Source organism: Mauremys reevesii, linkage group 5 (genome assembly GCF_016161935.1).
Source record: "Mauremys reevesii isolate NIE-2019 linkage group 5, ASM1616193v1, whole genome shotgun sequence".
Taxonomy (NCBI): Eukaryota; Metazoa; Chordata; order Testudines; family Geoemydidae; genus Mauremys; species Mauremys reevesii.
This window is the reverse complement of record NC_052627.1, coordinates 115,246,052-115,273,910: the sequence shown is the minus strand read 5'-3', so window position 1 is coordinate 115,273,910 and position 27,859 is coordinate 115,246,052. Positions and strand designations below refer to the sequence as shown.

General features: G+C 43.9%; 3 protein-coding genes across 4 annotated transcripts in view; 1 reads left to right on the top strand and 2 right to left on the bottom strand.

The window, feature by feature from the left end:
• Nucleotides 1-5,535: 5,535 nt before the first annotated feature.
• Nucleotides 5,536-17,843, top strand: GRPEL1 (GrpE like 1, mitochondrial). The gene is made up of 4 exons (XM_039541939.1): nucleotides 5,536-5,692; nucleotides 8,478-8,646; nucleotides 10,364-10,445; nucleotides 15,677-17,843. The coding sequence occupies exons 1-4, from the start codon at nucleotides 5,619-5,621 to the stop codon at nucleotides 16,021-16,023; spliced, it is 672 nt and encodes a 223-aa protein (XP_039397873.1). The 5' UTR covers nucleotides 5,536-5,618; the 3' UTR covers nucleotides 16,024-17,843.
• A 2,934-nt stretch (nucleotides 17,844-20,777) lies between these two features.
• Nucleotides 20,778-27,811, bottom strand: TADA2B (transcriptional adaptor 2B). Its single transcript, XM_039539782.1, has 2 exons — nucleotides 27,332-27,811; nucleotides 20,778-24,361 (listed from the first exon to the last, which is right to left on the bottom strand). Exons 1-2 carry the CDS (start codon nucleotides 27,599-27,601, stop codon nucleotides 23,369-23,371), a joined length of 1,263 nt encoding a protein of 420 aa, XP_039395716.1. The 5' UTR covers nucleotides 27,602-27,811; the 3' UTR covers nucleotides 20,778-23,368.
• The window catches only part of TBC1D14 (TBC1 domain family member 14), a 103,859-nt gene continuing 100,251 nt past the window's right edge, over nucleotides 24,252-27,859 (bottom strand). The window contains exon 15 of one of the 2 annotated variants that reach the window (XR_005598966.1): nucleotides 24,252-24,361. The gene's annotated coding sequence lies outside the window, so the exon portion shown is untranslated. Of the gene's footprint in view, nucleotides 24,362-25,693; nucleotides 25,832-27,859 lie in introns of those variants that run through there. The other variant, XR_005598967.1, reaches the window with a different exon arrangement.

Below are 27,859 nucleotides of genomic sequence, written 5' to 3'. Positions count from 1 at the left end.
AGCTCTCGAAGTGCTCCCTTAATACAAATAATAATGTTCATGTAACTGGAACATTAGCCTTGGCCAACAACAGTCATAATGCAAACAGGCAGTGTGTAATCTTGCAAGCTTTGCTTTGCCCATGCGCCTCAGTCTTGACCCACCAATATCTGTGCTATTCTAGTTGTGGTCTTTTCCTCACAGCTGTGGAAGTAATGAAAACCCCAACACTCACTTTCACAACAGTCATTTCCAAATCTTGATTTGCCTTAAGCTTGTTTACTTGCAGAAAGCTTCTGAACTACCAGCTGGATTAGTGCATTCTAAGGGCAGAACAGAATCTAATTCACATTGGAAATATTTAGTCTAATATTTTTTTCTTGATCACTAGTCACATCTGCCACCAGAGGCTGCTCAGCCACAGCTCAGCTCAATCCTGTAAGCTTCTTTTGTTCCAATCATAGCAATTGTAGCTTTCAGTGATGATAATAGTATAGCATCATGACCAGAGGGAGGAAGTAGAGAAGGGCTAAACAGGAAGACTCATGCAGAAGACATCAGGGGAAGGTGACAGGCACAAAGAATGAAAAGGACATACTGTCTGAGTTTTTAAAAATAGACCAGTAACCTCCCCAGGAAGCATTAATATGTCAGACATTGAGTCTCCACTCCCTGTTCACTTTCTTCCTACCCTTCTGCATGCATCTCCCTTTATGAGCCTTCTCTACTCATTCACTCCCCGACCTCAATCCTGCTACAATATTATCAGCATTGTATCAGAATCTACAACGTTTTTCTTAAGCCTTGGTAAGGACAAAAATTGAAATTCAACAGTATCTTTGAAAGCAACAATGTCACAACACAAAAGTCATTGGTTTTTCATGCTAGTAATCAGAGCCGGCTCTCGCTTTTTTGCCGCCCCAAGCAAAAAAAAAAAAAAATCCCAAAAAAAACAAAACAAAAAAGGGGGGCGGAGTGGCAAAAACGGTGAGGGGGGGGGGACAAAAAACCGCATGGCCGGAGCAGCAAAGCGAGGGTAGGGGACAAAACAAAAACACAGCGTGGCCAGAGCGGCAAGGTGTGGGGGATGGGGGTGGGGAACAAAACAAAAACATGGCGCGGCTGGAGTGGCAAAGCCGGGGGGAGCACGGCACAGCTGGAGCAGCAAGGCAGGGGGGGAACAACAGTGCGTTGGCAAAGCACGGGGGGGGACAACGGCGCGGCCAGCAAAGCTGGTGGAGGGAAACAAAACAAAAAAACTCTACAGAGCGGCCAGAGCCAGGGAGCAGGGGGACTCCCTGTGCTGCAGAGTGCGCACCTGGTCTAGTGCAGGGGAGGGGGAGGGAGCGGGGGGGAGAGAAAGAAGGGGGGCGGCCAGCGCTTCAGCAGGGCATTCGCCACGCGGCCCTGACTGGTGACTGCCACATCGCCTGCTGGGAGGGCTCCTCACTGCTCCAGTTGGTGGGGAGGGAAGGATGCGGGCTGCCCTGCTGAGTTTGCTGCAGGGCACTCCCCTCCTCCGTGCCGCCACCCCCTACAGGGCGGCTGGAGCAGCGAACAAAACAAAAAAAAAAAGGCGGCCATGCCGCCCCGTAGAATCTGCCGCCCCAAGCACGAGCTTGCTCAGCTTGTGCCTGGAGCCGGCCCTGCTAGTAATGACAAACTCCCCCAAGATACATTGCTAATTCTGACGTTAGACAATGTCTGTTGCAACTACTATCAGCAGGGCCACCCGGGGGGGGGGGGGGCGCGAGTGTGGCAATTTGCCCCAGGCCCCGGGCCCCACATGAGAATATAGTATTCTATAGTATTGCAACTTTTTTTTAAATGGAAGGGGACCTCAAAATTGCTTTGCCCCAGGCCCCCTGAATCCTCTGGGCAGCACTGACTATCAGATCATTCATTGGGATGGCCAACTATCTTCCAAAGTATCATATGCTAAAATAAACCCCACTTAACTAGTCACCAGTGTGCTAATAAAGATGCATCTGCTACACTCACTGTTCTTGAACATAGGATTTTTCATATATCACAAGGCCATTTGTCTTGTAAGTTATATATGCTGCTTCCTGCAGCAGTCAAGCAGTGATGCTTCAGAGGAAGGCAACCACAACCCAAAAGAAACCTGTGCTCAAGACTGTGTGAGCTCTACAGCAAGCTTGACCTAAAAGTTGTGCACTAAAGTCACTGGATGCTGCAGCACTCTGGTATGGCAGACTGGAAATGCTGCAGCAGCTTCAGATGAATTTTTAGGGGAGGTTCTTTTTACTGAATGCTATCAGAGCAGTATTTCTTGCATTTAATTGGATAATAAATTCAGTTTACTGTACTTTTTTTTTACTGCCCCCAAGTTTTCAGTGTGCTTCAGATTTTGTATGGACAGTCCATAAATGAAGGAAGAAGTTGTCAGGCAGCAACAGTATGATATATGGGGCTTTTAACACCAGTGAAGGCATGGGAACTGGTTTGAGATAAATACATCAACTTGATGTTTCTGCTAAAATTAGAACAGTGAGATAATTATCAACCATGACATCACTTGATACCTCATTGAAATGAACAAGGGCCGTTCACACTTAGAATATTTTTCAGGCTGCCCATAGACTCAGGCAAATACAGTATGTGTTTATGCTGTTCACGTTTGGAAAGTCATCTTTGGAACAATTGGGAAAGAAACTTTAATGTTCTTAAATAAAAGTGTAGACTCTAGACCAGGGGTGGGCAAACTGTTTGGCCTGAGGGCCACATCTGGGTATAGAAATTGTATGGTGGGCCATGAATGCTCACAAAATTGGGGGTTGGGGTGTGGGAGGGGGTGAGGGCTCTGGGATGGGGCCAGAAATGAGGAGTTCCGGGTGAAGGAGGGTGCTCCGGGCTAGGACCAAGGTGTTTAGAGGGCGGGAAAGGGATCAGGGCTGGGGGTTGGGGCATGGATGGGAGTGAGGGGTGCAGGCTCCAGGCAGTGCTTACAAGCAGCTCCCAGAAACAGCGGCATGTCCCCACTCTGGCTCCGACACAGATGCGCAGCCAGGCAGCTCTGCACGCTGCTCTGTCTGCAGGTGCCACCCCCGCAGCTTCCATTGGCCCTTGTTCCTGGCCAATGGGAGCTGCAGGGATAGAGCTTTGGTGGGGGCAGCATGTGGAGCCTCCATGCTGCCCCTACACATAGGAGCCGGAGGGGAGACATGCTGCTGCTTCCAGCAGCTGTGAAGAATGGGGCAAGCCCCAGACCCCGCTTCCCAGGGGGAGCTCAAGGGCCAGATTAAAACATCTGGAGGGCCAGATGGGGCCCGCAGGCCGTAGTTTGCCCACCCCTGCTCTAGATGACAATTGTGCATCTAGGGTGTATTCTGCAGTCAAATTCACAGCCACAGGATTGTACTTAACACCTAACCGACTATGCAATGCTATACGTGGGGCAGAGGAGGACACTCATTCCTAACGTGTTGGCAGCTATTTCTCAGAAACATTAAGTTTCTCATATCTTGTCTAGACTGGGCCATGACTTTACTTGACTGTCCCTTGTTCTTGTATTTCATAACAAAATAAAGGGGAGAGACTGACCAGCTTCCACATACAAATGTTCTAATTCTGACTACCCCACTAACTTTTGTCACTGTACTGTTATTTAGGTAACCCACACTTACACAATGTGGCTCTTTATCCCATACTTTGTAAGGGTGGTACATTTATATCACAGCAGTCCCAATCAGGGGTCAGGAGAACAAAGAGTCCCCGCCTCAGAGAGGTCCCAGCCCAAATTTAGGATAAACTAAAACAGACAGACAAGGATTGGAGAGAGAGAAGTAAAGATGGATGAGTTTGTATAAGTTGGTAGTCTAAGTGATTAAACTAGTCTTAAGTGGCCACCATCTTAACCAATGCCTAGTCCAGCTCCAACCAGATAAGGTCTGGTCTTCAGTGCTCATCTCTGTATCTATACAGTCAAGCTAAGCAATATCTTTCCTAAAACCCAAACGAGGTACAGCAGCACCAGAAAAAAAAGGGCATACCGTACCTAGATACAATGTCACCATAGCATATTTGGCTATGTCTATATTTATGGTAGCCTGTAGAGTACATACACTACACACCCACTTAGCACTGGTATATGTAGCAGCATAGACTGTGAGGTGGGTAAAGACACACTAGAACCTTAGGGTATGTACCCTACACTGCTCTGTACACACCCAAGCAGCACCTCCCACAACTACATTGCTATTTTTAACAGTGTAGAATCCAGAGGTAAAAGTAAGATGGTATGGCGTACCAGTAAGAGCCAGTACACAGCCAACTGTACTGGCAGGGGGCAGCTTCTCCAGCGCCTGGCAATTTAAAAGGGCCCAGGGCTCCTGACAGCAGCCGGAGCCCCTGGCCCTTTAAATTGCTGCCAGAGCCCCAGGGCTCCTGGCCACCATGACCACAGGCTCCAGCAGTGATTTAAAGGGTCCGGGGCTCTGGCAGCAGTAGCTGGACCCTTTAAATCTCCGTTGGGCCACGCTGAAGAGCTGGCTGGGGGAGTCTGGCCCCGCCCCTTCCAGTTAAGCACCACCCCCCGCCTTGCTCAGGACGCCGGCCACCCTCCATACTCCTTAAGTTACTTCCACCGGGGTAGAATCCCACTGCCTGAAGCCCTCAACCTTTCCCTGTCTCAGAGAAAGGCATCGGCCACGGGGAAAGGCTCCAACAGTTCCCTGCTCCGACTTCATGATTGGCTGTTCTGTTCATTCCCTCTGGGGCAACTGGCATTGGCCACTGAAGACAGGATGCTGGGCTAGATGGACCATTGGTCGTACCCAATATGGCCATAGCCATTCTGATGTTCTTATATAAAACCCAGATATATCTGCCTCCCGCTAGACTCTGCTCCCCTCCCAGAGTGGAGCTAGAACCCAGGAGTCCTGACAGGGTCTCTCTCTCTCTCTCCTCACAGAGTTAGTAACCAAGTAAGAATCCACATGAAAATTTTAAACCTAACCAGTGTCCCTTAAGTGACTTGCCACAAGATGTCAGAACATGTTAATAGCACTGAGTGGGTCGAATATCTAATTTTCTTTATGAAGGCATCAGATACAGGGCTCCTGCCAGCCAATTGCTGTTATCTGCCAAAACACTGAGTTTAACTTAGTTACAGTTGCCCCCCCCCCCATCTGAAATGGGCGCCCCGACCACAGGCAGCCCTGGATGAGGCGGAGGGTGTGTGGGGGGAGGCACTGGCTTAGTCCAGGGCAACAGGGGGGCCCCAGTCCCCTTCCCTAGAGAGCCCGGCAGGCCGGAGCCCACCAGAGCGGGAAGGGCTGCCGGGCAAGAGCAGCCTAGAGCGCTCACTGTCTGCCCCTCCCCCCGCCTCCCCATTGGCCTCGCCCCCATTGGCCACGCCCATCCCTCACCAGTGGCCTCGCCCCCGAGCGAAGGCAGCGGAGTCATCTGCGACCTTTCAACTCTTCTCACCCAGCGCGCTATGAGCCAGGAAGGGGGCAGGCCCCACCCCAACGTGGCGGCCGGCCGGGCTGATTGGAGCTTGGTCCCGTCACTCTCGGCCCCGGAGGGGCGCCCCTCCCGCTGATTGGGCCGTGGCTGGGCCGTGACCCCGGGCGTTGGGCGGAGAGCGAGCCGCACGCATTCAGCTCCGAGAGGCCATGGCGGCGGCGGCTCGGTGCGTGCGGCTGCTGCTGAGGCCGCGGCGCTACCCGCTGCTGAGCTGCCCGCTGCGGTAAGGGCGGGGCGGAATGAGCCCGGCGCTCCGGCCCCGGGAGCGCGCAGAGGGGCGGCAGGGGCGGCGCAGACCCTCCCCCGAACTGCCGCTGAGCTCGGCAGGGGCGGGTGGGAGCCGGGCCGCCTGGGCCTCCGCCGAGCTCAGCGCCTGCCCTGGGGCCTGCGTTTTATAGGCGAGGCCCTAGGGAAGCCCCGCCCACAGCAGGGTCTCTGCCCGCTCGCCCCGCTGTGCTTTAGGGGATGGCGTTGTGCAGCTCGGTGTGGCGCAGCTCCTTGCCCTCCAGAGAAAAATGCCCTTGTCCTGGTCTCATCCGACCCCCAAGCGTGGGAGAGGGGGTTTAAGCTTGACCTGTTTGTTGGGAGGGAGGCAGCCCATGTGATTACTGCATGTCATGTGTCATGTCCTATTTTTCCCCAAAACGTCGTGTTTCACAGCTCATGCAGTTTGGAAGCATTTTTGTTGAAGGATTTAATGATAGACAAAGCAAGGGGGTGGGAGCCAGTAGTTACTGTCATTCAGCAATGGGTATCTAGGATAAAGGTGCTTTATTTCTTAAAAGAGAGCACAGGTTGGAGTGAAGAGATTCTCGGGCAGCTTTCAAACTCACTCAAGTTAATCAGCTGCATCTGTATTTATTAAGGCATCTAAATAAATATGGTCGTGCCTACCTGTGTGTAGGCTTATAGGTTTTAAGTTGTTGATGTAAGAGGGAGGTGTTCTAAGCATATGCGGCTTTGTGACTAAAGGCCTAGAGTCACTTGTAGGAACAGAGGCAAAGATAGGTGAGGGAAAGAAGATTGTCCTCATGTGCTATCTTATTTCTGCACTTGTGCCCATTTTTCCATGAGTGAGAGGTGCATGTGTTGGGGCAGCAAAATCATTCCAAAGCAGAGATTCTCAAAGTGGGGGGCGGGGGCCAGCGGCACGCAGAATGTATTTGAGGGTGAGGGGCATGACAAGCTTTTAGGACAAAAAAAGATTACTGTGCACACTTTACCCAGAGCAATGAATAGCTAGCAAAGCTGATTCATCCAGACATATCAGGTCCTCAGATGGCGCTGTGCATTTTGATGGATTTCTGCTAAGATTGCATAGCATTATGCCAAGTTGTTAATCCATTTGCAGCATCAACCACAATCACAGTTTTGCTTTTGCTCTTATTACAATGGATTGTTGGCTCATTTATGAAATTCATAGAATTGCTCTGCTCCAAAAAACAGGCATACCCATCACACTAGTAACAGGAGTGTGATGCCTGTAAGCAGCATCTTACTTAAAATTTACATTGCTATATACTGAAATGGCTCTGTTTGAATCAATGCCTGACTGGTTGTTTTTAATATTTAGCGAGAGTTGCATATTGATTTTTTTTATTGGTATATGTACTTGTGGGGGGGGTGTAAACTACTAGAGACACAAAGAAGGGGGTCACAGTCAAATAAGTTTGATAACTACTGTCCTAAATAATAGATATTTTAAATTAAATGAACCACTAAGAAATGTCAGATACAGATGATTACGCAAAGACCTCCATTTCTGCTGATGCCAAAGAATCAGTAGTGTAATAGAATTCTTTTGCTGATTCTGAGTTACTCACAATACTTCAAGTTTTGGACTAGCCATTTACAGATGAGATAGCAGGTGTTTTCTGGATTTTTCACCAGCAGGTAGTTATTCCAGTTCCTTGTTTTAGAGGAAATTTAGTGACTGAAGTGTTGCAGATTATTGCATCATGAGACTTCAGCCTTAAATGTAAATTAATCAGGACATTAGGAAAGTAAATTGTTGATTTGTTTCCAAATTATATTCCCAATGAAAAGGAAGTAGCCCTCATTTTTCCCTCAACCATCTGAAACTTTCCCTAGTAAACTTAAATCGTTATTTGAAATAATTAAAATGTGCTTGCCTGTATTGCCTGCTAGTGGTGGCTGTCTTGCTGCAGAATGGCAGCTGCAGCTGTACAGGAGAACCTGAATCCAGCTAATGAATAAAAGATTTCCATCATGCTTGAACACTAGAGAACAGTAAATTGGTGTGACTAAAGACTTGAGGCTTCAGCATACCTTTCAGGCCTGATTTAGTTCTAACTAGTATTCCTAAATGTGTTCTCAAATAAGTTTTTTTTTATTTAAAAACATGCCAGGCCTCATAATAATTGCAGGATTTGGGGCAAAAAAGCTAGTGAGCAGTCACCTCTTTTTAAACAGGGAAGGAAAATACTACCTCTATTATGGTAAGGGTGTAATTTCAAGCTTTCTGTGCATGCTTCCACGATAATTTTTTCCCAAGGTGGTTTGAATAGCAGCAGAGGTGCAGGTAGATGGAACAATGATTAGGCCAACTTGTAGGGTTTTTTGAGTTTTGGGCTGTCAAGACTGCAGAGATTCTTGTGGACACCATTCCATATCACATTGGATCAGGGCTTTGGAGCGGAGCTGCAGCGCGGAGCAGCTCCGGAGCAGTGGAGCTACAGGTTTTTGCCTGGAGCTGGAGCGGAGCCAGAGCACAGCTCCAAAGCCCTGCATTGGATACAGAGTTACAGTTAGCAAGGAACTACAGACTAAGGTCTTGCAAATCTTATGCACTGTGGGACTACTCACAGTTTAGCATATGCACATGGCTTGCAGGACTGTAGCCCTAGTTTCTTCATAAAACATTTTTCTGGCTTTAGGATGGAGGTTTCTTCTGTATGTGATAAAGGCAAATTAAGTGTTCAGTATGTCCAAAAACCACTAATCTTTTCTAGGATGAGCAGCTGACTATTGCTCTATGTTTGCTTTAGGACTTCTCCACGGTTGCTTTGCATAGCAACACAACAGAAAAGCACTGGACAGAACTTGGAAGATGACCAGAGTCAGAGCCAGAATAAACCGAAGGCTGAACCAATGTCTGCTGAGAAGATATTCATTGAAGAAAAAGCCAAATTGGAAGAACAACTAAAAGAAATGACTGTAAGGGTCTTTTGATCAGCCAGCATGCACACATTTTAGGAAAAGTGTGAAGTTCCAAGTACACTGTACACAAGGTGGAGAAGACTATGTAGCAATTATTTCATGAATGTAATATTATAGATTTGGATTATCCTAATTGGACTTTTCCCTTTAAGTTTAGTCCATTAGTAGTACAGTCATTTTGCTGGGAACAGACTGCTAATAGGCTCGCTGGGCCTTATTTTTCAATCTAGAAAAATGTGGGTGATAATACTCCTCACTGAGGCCTGGGAACATAAGCTACTTTATCTTTACTCACACTTTCTCCTTAGCCTCTCTTTCTCATTTAGTAATCCTGGAGAAGTTAGCCTTTTTATCCAGTATAGAACTAAATCTGAGTTTAGTGGTTATATTGATAACAATAGCAGTGGCATGAGCGAGGCATAACATATGAATACTCTGCAGAGTTCTCCAAATTCTGCCAACCCACTTTTTCCCCAGCCTGCACTGGCAAAACCTACTGTCTTGCTTCTTGGCATCTCTCTCTGACAGGCACTTCCAGTGGTGCCAAACTGCATAATGTCTTTGTGCCTGAACTAAATTAATTTTTACTTATAACCTAAGTCCTTTCCTTTATTTTCAGCCTTCTGGGTCTGCATGCTCATTCCTTCTTCCTGGAATTGCACTCAAAGGCTTCTCTCTCTCACCAACAGAAGTTGGTTCAATAAAAGATATTCCCTCACCTACCTTGTCTCTCCCTTAGTTAAGGAAGCATGAGCAGACAGGTTTTGGAAGGTAAAGCTGAGCAAACAGGTAGCCCCTGCAATCTGAAGATGTTGGCTACTACGATGAAAGAACTATATATGGTGACTCTGCCATGTGATAAATTTGCTTTCATGGGCTAAATTGTAGCGTTCCTTCCTCAGCTGGTAGAGAGCGGAGGTGCCAGGAAGCAGAGGTACAGAAGTGTCCTATTCCCTCGTAGTGTGGGGTTCAGGTTAAAATAGGAGGTCTGGGAGGATGTGGGAACAGTTCACCAACCAGTAGCTAAGTAAGGCTATTTTGCTCTGCTGCTAACAAATGGATTGACACAAAAATAAAAAAAGACAGCTTCATGCCATGCTTGTGGCATAATGAGTCAGTGCAGAGCTATCCCATGTGATGTACTAAGTCTGGTTTGGAACGTACAAGGGATTAGGAGAGGCAAACTTTGACATTTCAGTACTTCACAGCTCTAGTTAAGAATAAAAAAAAAAACCACCCCACACTGATGCCCAGATCCACCAAGATTTTGATGGTTGTTAGGAGCCTAAAATACCTTGGTGGATCTGGGCCTGAGAGCCTGGAAGCACATCTTTTCTTCCTGTGCCACCTCCCTGTATCTCCTCCCTGCCCCAAGTCCCCTAAAAAACAAAAAGAACCACTTGTGGGCAAGAAAGTGAACACAGAAGTACTACACCCTCCCTTGTTTTTCTACCTGCAAAATGAGGCTAATGCACGCCTACATCACAAGGACATGAGGATTAGTCTTTGTACGCTCATTTGAAGTGCTAAGTACAAATATTGTTTGGAATTTAGATGTAACTTTTAATAACATAATAAACCACAGAGTCTAGCTTGTTAAACTGCTGCTTTGTAATGAAATTAATAGAATATGAGCCTTGGTTTGAATTATTGGCATGCAGTATACAGACTGTAATGGGATCTTTTCTGCAATATGCTTTATCTTCTTCCTCAGGACAAGTACAAGCGAGCCCTGGCAGATACAGAAAACTTGAGGCAAAGAAGCCAGAAATTGGTAGAAGAGGCAAAGTTGTATGGTGGGTGGAGACTTTACTTGTGTGCACGAGTTGTATTGTAAGGTGCTGTAATACTAATTGAAAAATTAAACTTGGAAATTCAGAATGGACACTGCCACTCACCCACAATTCCCACCATTTGGAACTCCCAGATATATTGTCATATCCTTGTTATAACGTGTTGCTGAGAACCTGAAATGTTAGTGTCCTGATTTAAATTTAAAGTGATTTGAGATGCTTCAGCGTCATTACAGTTTCACTGGATGGGTGTAAAACTGCTTGAGTTTAAGAAGCATTAGATTTAGATGTACCTGGATTCCTCAAAAAACTCTGGATTGCTTGGTGTCTGCAAAATTTTCCAGAAACTTATAAGTTTGTATGAGTCATAATGGCCCTTGTACACTGACATGATGTATAATCTTTATGATTAGATCTGCATTTGTTGGATTTATTACATGTGGCATTATTATACCAGTTTCACAAGGAAAGTATTTCCCATACTGCACTGAAGCGTTGCTGCTTTTACTAGGAAAGTTTTAGTTGTTTAATACCTAGGGGCAACATAGTCCATATTATGAATTTAACTGCTTGTGAGCTTTCATTGTAGAAAGTGAGGGAGCCAAACCCAATACATATAGGACTGGTGAAGTCTCAGTGCAACTTGTAGCGTGAATTCTCTTCCTCTTCCCAGGTCTAACACCCCACCCCTTCATCCCCAAACTCAATCTTAAATTTGAGTGCAAGTGATCTCAACTATTTGCTTTCTTATTACTTTTGTGAAAGCCTGTTGAAATTTAAATAGATTTTTCTGGTAAGTCTGAATGCCAAAACTCATGAATGCTTAATGTTAACTTAAGTAAATAGCTAGATTTTCAGAGGGCTGAGCACATGCAACTGCCACCAACTTCAAGGAATGCTAATTGTGCTAAGTATCTTTTTATGTCATGTTTGACAATTCTGACTTAAGCATATTTCAATAGCTCTTTTTATCCTTTGAAAACAAATGTGCGAAATGGAAATGGTATTGTATTATAAATATTGCAGTAGCAAAAGATAGCACTGTGAGCCAGATCCACAAAGGGACTTAAGCCTGGTCTGCACTTACAGTGGTATAACTGTTGGTCGGTGTGTGGAAAAAACTGTTTCTTGCCATAACTGTGGCAATATCCACCTAACTCCATACATACTGGCTACGGGCTGCCTACCGTATAACCTTTAGCACAGTGGTTAGGGAACTCATCTTGGATGTGATAGACCTGGTTATTTCCCCCCCTCTGCCTGAAGAGGAGAGAGGATTTGAATAGGCATTTCCCACCACTCAGGAGAGTGCCTAACCACTGGACTGTAGTTGTATTCTTTCTTTATCTGGCCACTGCAAATATACAAAATCGAGTGATTTCAAAATGAGATATTGAGACCCCTGCATCAGAATATCCCATAGTCCTGAGACCAGGGCATTAGCGACTTGTGAGGTAGGAAACCCGTGTTCAAATCTCTTTTCCTCAGGCAGAAGAGACAGGTGAACCGCAATCTCCTGCTTTCTAAGTAAATGCTCTAACCACTGAGCTAAAGGTCCCTCTGCTGCCATGGCCTGCCCCCAACAATTTTGTGTTGAGTAAGGCAAGCTTAGCACATGCCCACCAGATCAGGCCTCCTGGGCAAGATAGCCATTGCCCTACCTATCTTCCCCTGGTTTGAAGATCGCGTTAGGGCTTAGGCATGAAGGTAAGTGTCTGGGCTCTTGCCTGAGGCAGCAGTGTGCCTACTCAGAGATAGAAACTAAGGCATTTCAAAGACACTTACAGAATAAATTTAGGTGTTGAGTTTAGGCACCTACAGAGTTAGGAGGCAGCCAAGTGGCAGTTTTGTGAATTGCAGTGGTGTCTAAATCTGGGATTTAGGTTCCTTTGTGGATCTGAGCCTATAACTGTTTCATCTTCTTTCCTAACCTACAGTTGACAAAATGTAGCAATATGAATGGTTACATGTTAACATTAGTTTAACACAGTTAAAGCCTAAAAACAGGATAGCCAATTAAATAAAGATTAAAAAGAAGCAGACTTGAGTTCAGCAACATTCAGGACCCCTGTACAGTTTCCATGAACATTTGAATACTTTAATTTGAAATTCACTTCTCACAAGCATTCATACTAGTATGATGCCTAGCACAGTGGGGTTCTGATCTGTTATTGGGGGGTCCCTGGATGCTACAGCAGTACGAAAGACTCAAGTAAATCTTGAGTGAAAAAAATTTCAGATTGTTTACATGATTGTAAAATTGTCCATTCACACTTGGCTAATTATTTCATTGAGGGAACAGAAGCTCTATGCTGAGATTTATTCAGATATCCACAACAGCACAAAGTGCAAGTACTTGTAAACTGCAAACTCTAACTGGACTAAGCTTGTCAGTTTCAAATCTGAGACTCCTTGGTTATCTTGTAAGCAGCACAAGGGCAAAGCAAACTAGAGAAATGCAGTCTAGATGAAATTACTGTACTATTGGGTTATCCGGGAGAGGGGGCGGGCGGAAGCGGTTGAAAGACCCTACTCGAAAGGTAGTTATTCATGGTTTGCTATCAAAGTGGGATGGCATATCTAGTGGGGTCCTGCAGGAGTTAGTCCTAGGTCTGGTATTACTCAATAGTTTACACTAATGACTTGATAAAGGAGTGGAGTGTGTGCTTATAAAACTTGTGATGACACCAAGTTGGGAGGGTTCCAAACATTTTAGAGAACAGGCTTAGAATTCAAATTGACATTGACAAATTGGAGAATTGGTCTGAGTTTAACAAAATGAAATTCAATAAAGATAAGTGCAAAGTACTGCACTTAGGAACAGGAAAAATCAAATGCACAACTACAAAATGGGAAATAGCTGGGTAGGTGGGAATTATAGTGAATCACAAATTGAATGAGTCAACAATGTGATGCAGTTGTGAAAAAGTACACCCCAGAATATTAGCCTAACAGGAGTGTTGTATGTAAAACATGGGAGGTAGTTGTCCCACTCTGCTTTGCACTGGTGAAGCCTCAGCTGGAGTATTGTGTCCAATTCTGGGCATCACACTTTAGGAAAGATGTAGATAAATTGGAGAGAGTCCAAAGGAAAGCAACAAAAGTGATAAAAGATTTAGGAAACCTGATCTATGAAGAAAAGTTTAAAAAAAAACAAAACTGGGCATGTTTAGTCTCCAGAAAAAAAACACTGAGGGAGGACCTGATATCAGTCTCCAACTATGTTAAAGGCGGTTATAAAGAGGATGGTGATCAAATGTTCTCCATATTCACTGAAGATAGGACAAGAATGGCCTTAATCTTCAGGAAGGGGAGATTTAGGTTAGATATTAGGAAACATTTTCTAACTCAGCGTAGAGTTAAGCTCTGGAATAAGCTTCCAAGGGAGGTTGTAGAATGGAGATTTTAAAGAACCAGTTGGGCAAACACCTGTAAGGGATGGTCTAGGTTTAGTTGGTCCTGCCCCAGTGCAGGCTGGACTTGATGACTTCTCAAGGTCCCTTCCAGCCCTACATTTCTATAATTCTCTGAAAGTTAATAAGTTTTCACTCTGCTTTGGACCATAAACTAGTTGCATACTCTGTGGTGTGGCCATTTTATCTGTAAGCTTAATTTGGGTCTTTCAGTGTTTAAGTTGAAGTTTTGGTTAGTTGAGTTTGAAATCATTTGCTTAGCATTTGACAATCCCATATCCATTATCGGAGTCTAAAGATACCCGTATCGAACTATGCAGATATTAAAGTGACTGCATGGCCTTTCTGGTAAAGTCTGCATTGTTTTGCACAGGTTCTAGGCCTGCATAGAGGAAGGAATCAAGTGGACTTGAAACTTACTTGGAAAGTTTCCCTGAGCAGCCAGGGTCCCTATAGAGTTCTTGCATGGATACTGTTAGCTCAGCACTCTACTTCAATTTTAGCTGATGTACATAATTTTGCCCCTTGGTAATACCCAAAAAAAGCCTTTTCAGCAGAGAAGGGAGTATCTAAATGCATCAAGTGGCACCCATATAGGCCAGTCTCACCCAGTTCTCTGCTAGAACTTATTCACACCTAATCCTGATGTCCTGGCTACACCAATTCCCCTGGTTATAATCTAGGCTTTAATATTCTTGACTTGATTTTGTTCATAATGCAGCATCTCATTGGCTCACCTTTATATGGAAATACATCACTCCTCCTGAAAAATCTCCCCCACTCTCCGTGACCACTTTTCTGGAGACGGCCCTACAGCTGGCAAGATGAAGTTAACTGACCATGACTGTAGCTAGCCAGCAAGCAGCTTTAGGGGACACAGCCATTGTGCTATAGCTCTTCTCGGAGTGGGATGAACTGGAAGAGCTTTATGGGACTCAGTTAAAATCCCCTGTGGAAACCAGCCAATGGAGTTTTGGGCAGAAGGTGTGGCTTCAGAACCCACCTCTTTAAATGGCACATGGAGGAAACAGGGGGAGGAGTTCTGCTGAGTAAGATCTTCAGCTCTGTCCCTGTTCATGTCAGTTAGGCTACTGGTTGAGTAAGGGCTTGCTTCCTCTCCCTTTTTCCCCATTCAGTGCTATTATGAGCAGCTTTAGCAGCTCAAGTGAAGATGCAGATGTGGGACAACAATGTGAGAGATTGGACAAAATAGGCGTGATACCAGAAAAATCCCAGGATGGGAGAGGAAAAAAGTGAATTACTTAACTTGAGGGTGGTGATTGTGTTTGTGTCTCTTGGCTAATTTAATAATAATTGGATCACTTGATGAGGGAGTCGTATACTTTCCCTACTCCAGAATCAAACAATTCACTTCTGTATTTTTATATTATTAGGTTGGTGGCCTGCAGGAACTCAGAAATCTAACTCCCTTGATAAGATGTTTGAAAAAAGTGCATAAGTGAAATTGATTTAGTATCAATTTGAAATCTACTCATAATTTAAAAAATGAGTCAAGTAGTTTTATTTATTACACCTGCCCATTAGTCCACCTCTGACTTTTTGGTTTTATAATTGCATTTTCCTGTTTTAAGAACGCTCTCTTCTACGGCTGTATGACAAAATCTACACAAACAAGGGATGCTGACACTGCATAAATGCACAGACTAATAAGGGGGGGCGTGGATGAGGAACATTAACTTCCCCTGATCTCAGATAACTGTAACAATACTAGGGTTTTTTTAAATGTAAATTTAACTATATCCCCTTAAGAAGAATTAATTTGATGTTGCTTGTGATTTATGGCTGTCCATCTCGTTATAGGGATTCAGAGCTTCTGCAAGGACTTACTGGAAGTTGCTGACATTTTGGAAAAAGCAACTGAGAGTGTTCCAAAAGAGGAACTCAAGGATGAAAACCCTCATCTGAAGAACCTGTATGATGGTCTTGTCATGACAGAAGTACAGATTCAAAAAGTGTTCAAAAAGCACGGCCTGCTCAAACTGAATCCTGTTGGAGCCAAGTTTGATCCCTATGAACATGAAGCTTTGTTCCATGCGCCCATGGAAGGGAAGGAGCCTGGTACCATTGCATTAGTATCTAAGGTTGGCTATAAGCTGCATGGGCGTACCTTGAGGCCTGCCTTGGTGGGAGTTGTCAAAGAATCCTAGTGGCCCAACTTATAAGAATTAAAAATGCCATACAACTGTTAGATGGCTGACTAGTTTTCCTCTTCCAATGTGCTATTTCTCCATTCCCACACTCTGTGGAAGGCTTAAATTAACCAGTGAAACTGAAGCAAATGCTGCAATTGCCTTTCCTAATGGACCATAAATAATTTGATGGACCTCCAGAGTGTATTTTTTGTATTGTCAGCTCTGCTTAAGTGCAAAATACAAGAGCCCTTAAACCATCTGTATTTTGGATAACATTTTCTCTGTAATAATCCTGGCTACTGAAGGTATGTTAAGTTGAAAGGTACAAAATATATCCACAGGAAACTGCATGGTAACAGTTGGATCACTATTTAGAATGAAGAACCCTTTGACTTTGTGTCCTTTTGTGTTGCATTTCCTTAGTATCACTGTGAAGCAGTACGTGTAATTAGCTGTCTTTAAATGCCCACACCATCTTTCACAAAGCAGACACACTCATCAGCTGCTCGCTTGGTGGATTGCTGTTTCTATGATGTGTCTATTTCCTGGAATAGGGCCTTTCTTTGAACAGCAAAAGTTTCAACACCTGTGTCATTCCTGATCTGGGCTTAAGAGGTTGTAAATAAATAAAATACAGGGGGGAGGGGATTGGCTTCATTGCTTTTATTCATATGCTTCATAATCTCTTCTCAAGGAAACCATTTAATATTTGTATGGCATTGAAGTAGTTATAGAAGAAAAAACTGTCCAATCTCTGGATTTTTTAATACAATCAGTTTGCTATGCAAATTTTATTTGCAACTATATTGAAGGTCAAAATAGTAACCACCAGAAAAGTATATAAAAGTGGTTTTGGCATCTGTTACCTTTTATAATTCATGTGGCTGTATAAAGACGTGGTGATCAGACAACACACGTGAACTCTACTTCATTTACATTTCTTAATAAGAGTTATTTTCCTGTTTATTGGTTTATGTTTTAGCCTTGACTACACTAGCTGGGAAGCAGCATCCCTTTATGAACAGACATGGTTATGCTGGGCATTTACTTTGATCTTGTTTCTATGTCAACCTCAGCTACGATTGGCTATAATCAGGCCTATCCCTTCCCTCTTAGCCAAAAAGGTACCCATGTTGTAAAACATCCTCCCTCTACTTCATCAAATGTTTACATCCCACCCATTGGACAGCGAGGGTGTGACTTTCAAATGCACTCAACATGGGCCTAACTGTTGCTACTGGAGTCTTGGGTAAAACTCTCAGTAACTTCATTGGGAGCAGTTAGGCTAAAGCTGAGCACTCTTAAAAATTCCACCCCCAAATTTTTGGGGGTTGATTTGTAGTGTAGGCATGTGTTACCTTAAACCTGGGAGTCAGCTGTGAGGAATTCTTAGCTATAGTTACAGGGGTGCCTATATCCATGTATTCTCTGAACCCACTCTGTGTAGGAGGAGGAGGGAGAGAATGACTTTTTAAACCTCTTGATGCACGCCTCGTGAATTATTTGATAGCACCATGCCAGCTGATTTGTAATAGCAGAGGGCCTAGTTTGTTCCCTTTAAATTGGTCTCCATTCAGGCAAAAAAGTCTGGATATTTATTTAGTTTCAAACATGGCAAATTAGAAAGCAAATCAAACACTTCTTTGTTTGTTTGTTTTTAAGAGGGAGGGAGTCTTTCTTCTCTCTCTCTATGTATATATATAGAGAGAGAGATTTTATCACCATTGTCTTGGTTAACAGCTGCTGATTTCATACCAATTAACTGCTCAATGAATAAATCATCAGGTATTTGTACATTAGCCCATGGTGTCTTCATCCTCTAAGTTATTCTACAACTTAATTAATAACATGGAGAATGCAGTAATGGCAAACCCCCCCAATCTAGCTGCATTAATTTAAAAACTTATGGCACCAGCATGCTTTAACACCTGAATAAGAAAACAATTAGCAAAGTACTTTGTGCTCCAATATACTTTGTATCAATGGATAGATGTCACCCTACTGGTATTTGGTTCTGTGACTTACAGCAGGTGTTGAAGGGGGAAGGGAATAAAAAGTGGTAAGGCTTTATGTTGCATCCACAAAACAAGCTTTGCCCACGGCTGTGAGAAATCTGTCATTGTGCTAACTGTAGGTGATCACAATTAGACTCCAGCAGACACAGTCATGACTGTCTCTCCTTTGGGGTCTGAGTGCCTCAGTTGTGTCTTTGTGAGGCCTGGGAAGTGTCTGCTGCTGCTCACAGCCTTGTGCTTCTGTTAAGCAACTGTTTGGACATAACATGACACTAGCACAAACAAGGGCGATTGCTGCAGTACGGATTGTTTTGGATTAACTGACCTAGAGAGCACAATATTTATAATATCAACATTGTCTCTGCAATAAGACATCAAGGGGGCACAGTAAAAGTGACACATTCTTGAGATCTCCTCACATATATCCATGGACAGCTTTTTACTGCTTTCCCCCTGATTTCGGAGCAGTGGCTTACTTGGGCAACATTACTCTAGTTACAAATATAGCAGCTTAAGGTGCAGTTTTTGGTTAAACAAGTTTGCTGTTGAAAGAGCTGAAAATTCCCTCCCTTGAAAAGGGAGAGAGAGCAATTAGTGTGACACTAATTGTTTCAGTTGTAGCTTTTCCCACTTGGCAACAGGCTGGAGCTTGCAGCAAAAAGGACAAGGTGAACTGATTCATACATTGTGCATATAGCCCACCTACAGGGCTCAAAACAGCTAGATACCGACCTAAGCACAAATCCATAAGCAGGAAACTGGATTTTTTTTAAATTGAGGCCGTATTAGCCCCTTTTATTTTAGTGTGTCTGTGCCCACTATCTCCTTTCCCGTTTGAGAGTCCATGCAACAGAGACTGCGTGACTAGCTATATACCAAGAACCAGTGCAGGCAGGCGGGGTGGGGGAAAATAGGCTCACCTACCACCTCTTTCCCTTCCTCTCCTCAATCTGCAATCTAGCATGAAAGAAAGGGGGAAGATGAGTAGCAGGAAGTACAGCATATGGGGCTGAGGAAGGAGACAGGAGAAGCAGCCCGAAGTCAACATTGGACCAGTAACACAAACCTGACACTGCCTTTCCTTAAAATAGAGGCGCCATCACTAACAGTAATGAAAAAGACTTTATTAATGTAAAAACAACTCAGATATACAATGGGAAGAAATCTGTTAAAATGTGTATATGCACAATGCCCCCACTAGTTAGATTTTACATGACTGCAGCACATGGCGTGAGTATAGCACAGCTACACCAGAGCACACTTCAAATGAATGCACTGTTTGATTTTAAAAGCCTACTGACCTGAATACACTTAACACGAAGCTGCTATCTTCCTGATTTGCAGTATTATGTTACTATAGTTTAAGAGTAATTGGTGTACATGCAAAAGCATCTTGCAAGAACTTTATTAAAAAGAGATTGAGTGGCACACACTACTGCTACACCAGCCTTACAGAAGAAAAATGGTAAAGTGCTTCGGTTTAACTGAAGCCTAAGGCCGTTCCTGCACCCTGATTCATGCAAGTCCACTAGAAACATTCTAGCACCTTGAACAGCTACAGAATATTGGGGAGGGTTTCCCTAATTCCAGCATACTGGTACAAGCCCTCCAGCAGCAAAAAGTGCTAAAATCAAAATTGATTAGTACACATTAGTAAAGGGAGGGTGAATGTTTCATAGTTATAAAGGGAGCTGGTTGGGTAAGGCCTCATTGGAACTTGGTTGATCACAATAGATGTATAAGTATTAGGGCTAGGATACAGTAGCCTCCTTAAAGTAGAGGGTATCACTGCTTGTAGTACAGGGTCAGTACTCCAACCACAAGCTCAGCTGTGACAGTTTAAGCTCATTTCAACTCTTAGGACAGATGAGCTATATTGCTATTTGAGGCATCCACTGAAAGTCAAAAATAGCATGTATGTTTAAAAACAGTTCCTCATGAATTAGCAACATGCAAGTTAGGATTAATTCAGCACAAGAAAGGATATATATGTATATACACTGGTATTGTTTGGAGAGCTTTTATGAAATATTAGCCTCTGCCCCAGAAAAGCTGTACAGTTTCAGTCAGTTACTGGATTAGGATAACTGCGTGGCACATGTAAAGAGTTCACTCATAACAGAAGGAAGGCTTAGGCTAAGAGATCAATTCCATATGAAAATGCTGAAGAGCAGTATCTAGCACAGGGGTGGCCAGCCTGAGAAGGAGCCAGAATTTACCAATGTACATTGCCAAAGAGCCACAGTAATTCATCAGCAGACCCTCCACCCCCCCAATCAGCTCCTCCACCCTGCTCCCAGGGCCTCCCACCCACTGGCAGCTCCACCGATCAGTGCCTTCCCCTCCCTCCCCTCCCCCGTACCTCCTGATCAGCTGTTTCATGACATGCAGGAGGCTCGAGGGTGGGGGGCAGGAGCTAGGGAACTGCAAGGGAGGGGGCAGGAAGGGATGGAGTGGGGGAGGCAGGGGTTGAGCAGTGAGCACCCCTCAGCACATTGGAAAGTTGGCACCTGTAGCTCCATCCCCGGAGTTAAGGAGCTGCATAACTTCTGAAGAGCTGCATGTGGCTCCGGAGCCACAGGTTGGCCACCCCTGCTCTAGCCCAAGACATCTTTAAATAAAAGGATAGTTGACAATGAGACCTTGCTCCTAGGGAAGCCCTTTCCAACAGATTAGCATTCAAAGCTAATAAACACTCTTGCATCATTGAATCTGCTTCCAGAATTGAAATAAGTACTGATATCCATGGTTTCCATACTTTAAAAATACTTTATTTTACATTCATTCAGATCTTCAATAAGTTATGTCTAGCACCAAAGTAACATTTTTGGAAGGGCTGAGGAATTCAGAAACTACAAAAAGTGTAAATGCAGAAGAACTGATTTATACAATGTTTAGCTGAATCATACGAGTGCCTAAAAGTCTGATTCTTTTAGTTATCCATCAGATGGGCTTCAGAATATTGCTTCAATTAAACCCACTAAGAGCTGTGCCAGAGCACCTTAGAAGTATAAAAGTGATGTAGATTTAAAAAGCTACTAAATGAAAAAGTTATTTATGCAGCTGAGGTTCCAGAATACTGAATGTATGGTGATGGTATGGCACCCAGATAATAGGGTTTACAAATTGAAAAGAAGAACCAACCATCTAATCCAGTACCATGCCTGAAAACAGAGACAGCTTGAGAACATCTTTCCCCTTTCCATGTAAGTAGGGCATGGAAACTTATCACAGTTTGTAGTATCTGAACTTGTGCATGCACAAAAGGATACACATGGCAGGTGGAGGTGGTTCTCATAGCTGTTGAGCACACTGCAGTCACTTATACTGCAAACAAAAAAGTGGGATTGACAGTTTTGTCTTAAGTATTTTACAACAAGCCATTTACAGTTATGATAAACAAAGTATTACACAGCTGGGGATGCAGTCCTTGCCTTTCTGAAGAGACTTAAAATACCAAGCTCCAAAGAAAAAGGCACCATAGACTCCCTTGGAAATGCTGGCTTTTGTACTAATATTTTTTTCTTTTTAGGACTCACAGTTAACACTGTTTTGGTAATGCTGGATATACTGAGAATTAAGAACACTCAGAATTCACTCTGCAGCTTGAAAGATTATTACATGGTTTGGTGATTACTTCTCTGTCCACTGCATGAAATATCAAAACAAGTGTTGAGACATTCTGAATGCTCAATTTTTTCCCCCTAGTTATCATAATAAATCTTCAAGTCCCAATTTTCAGAGTGCCTGCATTCCAAACATAACAAGTTAGCTTACTGTTAGAGGCCTTTCCAAACAGGGACACTAAGGAAAGAAAGCCAGCACGAACACAAGGAATCAAGGAATTAAAAAACATAAAACCCAGAAAACCCTATATAGCACATAGTTCCCTGCATTTTACAAGAATATCAACTATAGCCAATTTTTTTTTTATTTGATACATTCAGGTAAGGTACTTGTAACAATAAAAATTCTGCTTTAGTTCTTCAGATTCCTTCCCTGCTACAGTTAAAAATCTGATCCATAAAACGTTAATCCTATGTATCAGATACTTTTTTGTATGCGCGAGTTAGGGAGAGAAACTTGTGTTTGTTGCAAGCACCAAACTTGGACTGTAGCCCTTTAACAATAATTATTAAAAAAAACAAAAACAAAAAAAACACCAACCACCACCCACCCCTTCCCCCCCCAAAGCTACCTACGAGGTTGGTATGTCACATTTTCAGTGAAATATCACATTATTTGTACTGAAGTAGACCAAGTAGCAAATTAAGATTTTTGCTGCCATTTGCAATAAATTTGTCTCAATGTATTTTAAGCAAAATATGTGCAATAGGCAACATGTAATGGCTTGATTTAGTTTCATGTTTTTTAAATGAGCAGGGGACTTTAGCTGCAAGGCTGAAGTAGCTCTCATGTTTTTATGTCAGTGTTTTGTACATCAGTATTAGATGAAAATGTACATTAACAACTGACCAGATTCAGAAGAACATTACATTTCGCTGGACCAGTTAAGCCCCCCCATGCCCAGAGTAGGGGCAGGGAACTTTGTTGCTGCTGAATTATCTGTCTGCAATAGAAGTTTCCTACCGGATCTATGCCAGCACAGACCCTGGAGTAATCTGCCTAAGAGGCAATTCAGTGTGAAAATAAGTTTAAGAATCTGCTCCATGAGGGAAGTGACTGGAAGCAACTTAACCACCATATTCCATGTCCCTGTCCCATCCTGTTGGCTCACCTCCTCTTGCATTTTCTATATGTGCTCACATCACTCTACCACAATACAGGTCCTTGTTACTGAATAAAGAGTGCTGGAAGCTAAGCACTATTCACAAAAATGCTCACTTCAAGTGTTCTGTACTTCAAAGCTCAGAATTTTTGTACGTTTCATTTGGTTACCAGCACCATGAAGACAGAGTGATACAAGACAGGCTCCACCAAATGAATGCTTCCATCTCCCACCCCAAAGCAAGCAAGTGTTGCACTAAACCCTTTTGTCCAACAGCAGAGTGCATAACAACTAGCCTTGGGCTACTGGATTTGAATAAATCAAAGTAAGAACATATCCGTTCCAATAATGTTCCAAAAGAGATGAAATCTGATCCACCTCATTCTGCAAATTAATATTTAGCGGCAAATCCTTTATCTTAAAGTACTTAACCTTAAGATCACACAAGAAGTTACAGTTTGGTATTTTCCATGATCCAATGTAAGAGCATCCTTTTGGACAGAGGATTGTAAATACTCATGTTTTACAGGAAAAAATCCTATCTTTGGGGAGGGAGAGAAAGTAACAGTCATTTGGCCCATGATGAGCCATTTATTCACATTAACTCAGATGAGTTTCATGAAGCATCCCTAGATATCCAACCACTTTCTGTTAGGAAGTTTAAAATCCTTTTCTTTAGTACCTTATCCAAATAACTGGGAAGGCGACTTTTTGAGGGAATACCCTGTCTTTTTTGGAGATGGTCTTTAATAATTATAGTTTTCACAGTCACATAACGTGCAGGACTCAGGTTTAGAGAACTACAGAGCACCTTTTCTCTGTCTGATAGGAGTTCAAAGCCAGGCAGATTTTCAATAGCAGCAAATTCCCCATCCTTACCATCTTCCTTTCCTCTCTTGGAATTGGCTATATTTTTATTTTCCTTCCTCTTCTCTCGTTTGTGTCTAGCTGCCTCATATTCTGCTGACTCTTCCATTTTGGTGATTCCATTTCGACGGTACCGCTGCAGTTCTCGAATCTTTGCTCGAAGTACCCTCTCCTTGTGCATGTTCTCAAAGAAGTCTTCAAACTCCTTACAAGACATGAATTGATAGAGAGGCCTCAGTTTTAGCCTCAACTCCTTTTCTTCTTTTGTGATCTTCCGTTTTGGAGCTTTTTCCTTGTCCTTTTTATCCTTCCCAAGAAAGGCAGGTACCAGATTATAATCTCGTGCAATGTTTTTCCTCCGTTGCCTCTCCTTAAGTTTTCTTACATACATATCAACGTGAGCTCTTTTTAATTCTATTTCCACATCATCATCATCATAGTTCACTGAAAGGCCACTGATCAGAGTCTCAGCATCTTGGTCATACTCAATCTCATAGTCATCTCGAAGTGGCATATATCCCAACTGCTGCTGTTCCACCACCGATATGTCCAAAGGAGGGAGGGGTGTGGTCAGGCTAGGAGAAAGTGGGCCACCACTGGGACAAGTGTGATCTGTCACTCTGTTAGGTATAGTGTCAGGGATGCAGGCTTTTCCAAGGTTGCCATGGATATACATGCTTACATAGTGTTCCATCACTTCCTGGGGAGTTCGGGATGCTCCAACATGAGCAGCCATATCCTCCTAGAAGGAGAAAGTTAAGGAAATTAGTGATGGCTTGCCTTATTAGCTCAGTTCTAAAAATTATCCCTAATAAGTGGGTGTACCTCATGTTTTCCCCACACATCAACCTGAAATCTCTTTGTTTTTCTAGCAATATTTAGGTTAACCATTCTACTGTGTGTTCACACCGTTGTCTTCTGGTCCAGTATAAAGTCCACCCCACCTATAATATCTCTTTATTCCACCAAGATGTTTCCTCAATCTAGCTAGATTTCTAGAAGCTACACAGATGCCAACAGTACCGCAGTGACTAAGCTCTAAGACAGATGCTACTAATAGTAGAAGCCGGCACCATGAGTATTAACACAGCAAGCTACATCAGTTTCTCAGTGAATCCCAAGACACCACCAGGATCTACATGAGCACCATCTGGAAGTGACATCCTCAGGGCCACTGCCAAATATAGGCTTTTCATGTCTCAATATCAAGTGCACCTTGACAGTATTGTAGCGTCCCTGAAATCTAGCAAAAAGTAGAGTAGTTCTACTGGTTGAATCACATGTCAAAATTCTCTGGGGAACAAACGTTAACACATTTCTTTGCAGAATACAAGAGAGGATCAAACAATCCTATTTATTCAACAGCTTGCTTGGCACATATTTTTCCTACACTAAGTGGCAAACTCATAAAAGTTGTTTCCATGACTCAGGTCCTCCCTCCCAACGGAGTTTCATACCCTCTTCACTCCAACATTTTACAGAAGGGGGGAAAAAAAAAGATTACAACACTGAAACTGTGTACATTTAACCAAATGAGAGGCCTAAGTCTAGTACCCTAGTCATGTGTGTATGTGGTTGTATAACTAGAGAACCATGAAGAAAGATAAGGACCCACAATTTAAGAAGAGGGAAAACTCTAAACAAAATTTTAAAAAAAGTGTCTTGTCCTGCAGAAGCTGGTAGTAATTTTAGATGCAAAATTCAGTTCTATGAATATTTATTGTGCCAATGTTTTAATGATTATTGAATAATTAAACCATGAAATGGAGATATTTGGTTCTTTAAATGTAATTCTTAATGCAGCCTTAGCCACGTAGTCAAAACTGATGCCTTCATATCTAATTTTGCTCATTTGGAAGTGGAAGTTCAATATTTGGATATTTCCCCCTTTTTTTTTTAAATAATACACAGTACACAGGTGAGAAAGATTAGTGTTTGCAGGTCTCTGCAAGACTAGTCTGTTAGGTAACAAAAAGCCACAGCCATCAAAATAAGAAGTGTATTTAATGAGATTAGGTTTTATTAAGCAGTAAGAATTTCAAAAAAAGAAAAACAAACCAAAAGACTTGCCCTCGTATTTATGAAAAAAATGGGATGTGGAGTAGGGCACTAAACAGTACGAACTTGGATGAGTTGAGGCATCTTGCTGTCTTTCTGAAGAAAAGCCCTGTTTCAAGCAATTATCAACATAAATGGTGATTGAGTCCGCTACCTATATTGTACCAAAACAAAGAAAATTTTGTTAGTGTAGATTAAAAAGGATGAGTGTGAGAGACCTGACAGTTGTGACATAATGGAGTGAAAAACAAACACAATGAAAACAGGTGTGATGAGAATAGGGAACAAAGGCGTAAACAGAGTCAAATCTGCAATGAAACTGGGATGGGAGGTTGTGTAAAAAGGGAAATCTGTACTGTTCTTTTTTAGATGACTGATTCTGTTGTAAGTCTTTGGGGAAGCTCTTCCTTTACTAGAATCCCCCCCTGCACATACTAAGTTATTGCGCAATCTGTGGGATTCTTTGGTTACTATTTACACACACACACAAATCTATGGACTATGAAACAGGTACAGGGGGAAAAAAAAGGCAGGCTGTCAGACATAAAACTTGATTGACCCTTTCTGAAAGCCATGTTGCTGATGGGTCGGTTTTAGATTAAAAACAAAAATAAAGCCCCAAGGTTTCACAAAAGCTTTTTATTAAAAAAGTATTCTTACTTTAGCTATTTAATAGAGCCTTTGACTTTAGACAGTCATCTGCAGTGTTTGTATCTCTAGTACTATATACAAATGCCACAGGGCACAAGAATATTTAAAAAAATGATGTTATTCATACCCTACATACTATCCTAAAACTAACAGATGTTTGTGCTAACATGATCAACAGTTAATGCTAACTTCAAAAGTGTCAGAACATTTCAATGTTATCTTCTTGAGAAGGAAGAAAGAAGTTGCCACCTCCATGTTACCATTTTGGCTCCTGCAGAGTCAGTAAGACAGCTCAGCATCATTTTGTTCAGGTTTTCTTCACAGATGTAATAACCACAAATTCAACATTCCCTCTGACACTCCCTTAAGTGGAAGCCTTAAGTTGGACCAAGACTGTTAGCCTGGTCATGACCAGAAAGTTGTTGTATGGGCCATCATTAGCCAGAGACTCAATTCAACACCTATTCATGAGACCCAGAAAGTGACTGACTACATACCCCACACAGAGAAGTGAAGTTTGTCCAGCAGCAGCAGCATAAACAGTACTAGCAAGTCTGATGGTGTGGAAAGTGTTCAGGTTCCAGTGATCGCAGGTATAACGAGCAACAAGAGGACAGAGTTTATATTTCCAAGACTTGTGACTTTTACCCAGACCACGGAGCGCGGCTGAGCGGAAAGGAGCAGCTGGCTGGCTGTCAGCACCTAGGCGCCGTACAGCTGGCACGCTGTACAGGGGGTGGATGGGCAGAAGGGCAGCGGGGAATGTGGGGTGAGGGGGTACGGCCGGATCAGCCCCCTGGGGAGCCGTGGGCCCGCTTTGCGGAGCGGGGGGGCGATAGACTCGGCACATCACAGCCAGAGGAGCCCCACTGAGGAGCGGAATCAGGTCCCGACGCACCGACTCAGAGAGCGGCTCCCTGACAAGCCCACGGCTTGACAGCCGGGCGGGGAGGGCGGCTCTGAGCTCCGCGCCCCTTGCGCTGCCCGGCGGCCGCTCGCTTACCCAGTTGCCGAAGCCGAACTGCTCGATCGCGTCCAGCAGCAGCTGCTCCTCCCGGCTGCTCCAGCCGCCCTCGGCCTCGGCCCCCCAGAGGGTGAAGCGGCCGCCGTCCACCAGCTGGTAGCCGTGCCATCGGCGGTGCGGCCCGATCTCGGCGCCTGCCGAAAAGCAGTCTGGGCAGAGCTCGATGTCGGCGCACTCGGTGCAACGGAAACGGAGCGAGCTCACCTCAGCCAGGCAGTACACGCAGTACTTCTTCCCCAGTTCCGCCATCTTACCCCGCCCGCCGCGCCGCACTGCGCACGCGCCGCACCGCCCACACCCAGGGACGGCCAATGGCAGCGCGCCCAAGGGGCGGGGACCCGTAGAGGGAGCCCAATAGAGCCAAACTGTCTGACACGCCCCTCGTAATTGAACCAATAGAATGAGGGCAACGAGGCGTGGCGAACACCCAAAGACCAATAGACTTTGAGGATCTGGTTCCGCCCGCCTCCACTACAACCAATCAGGTAAGTGACCCTAGGCAGCCCC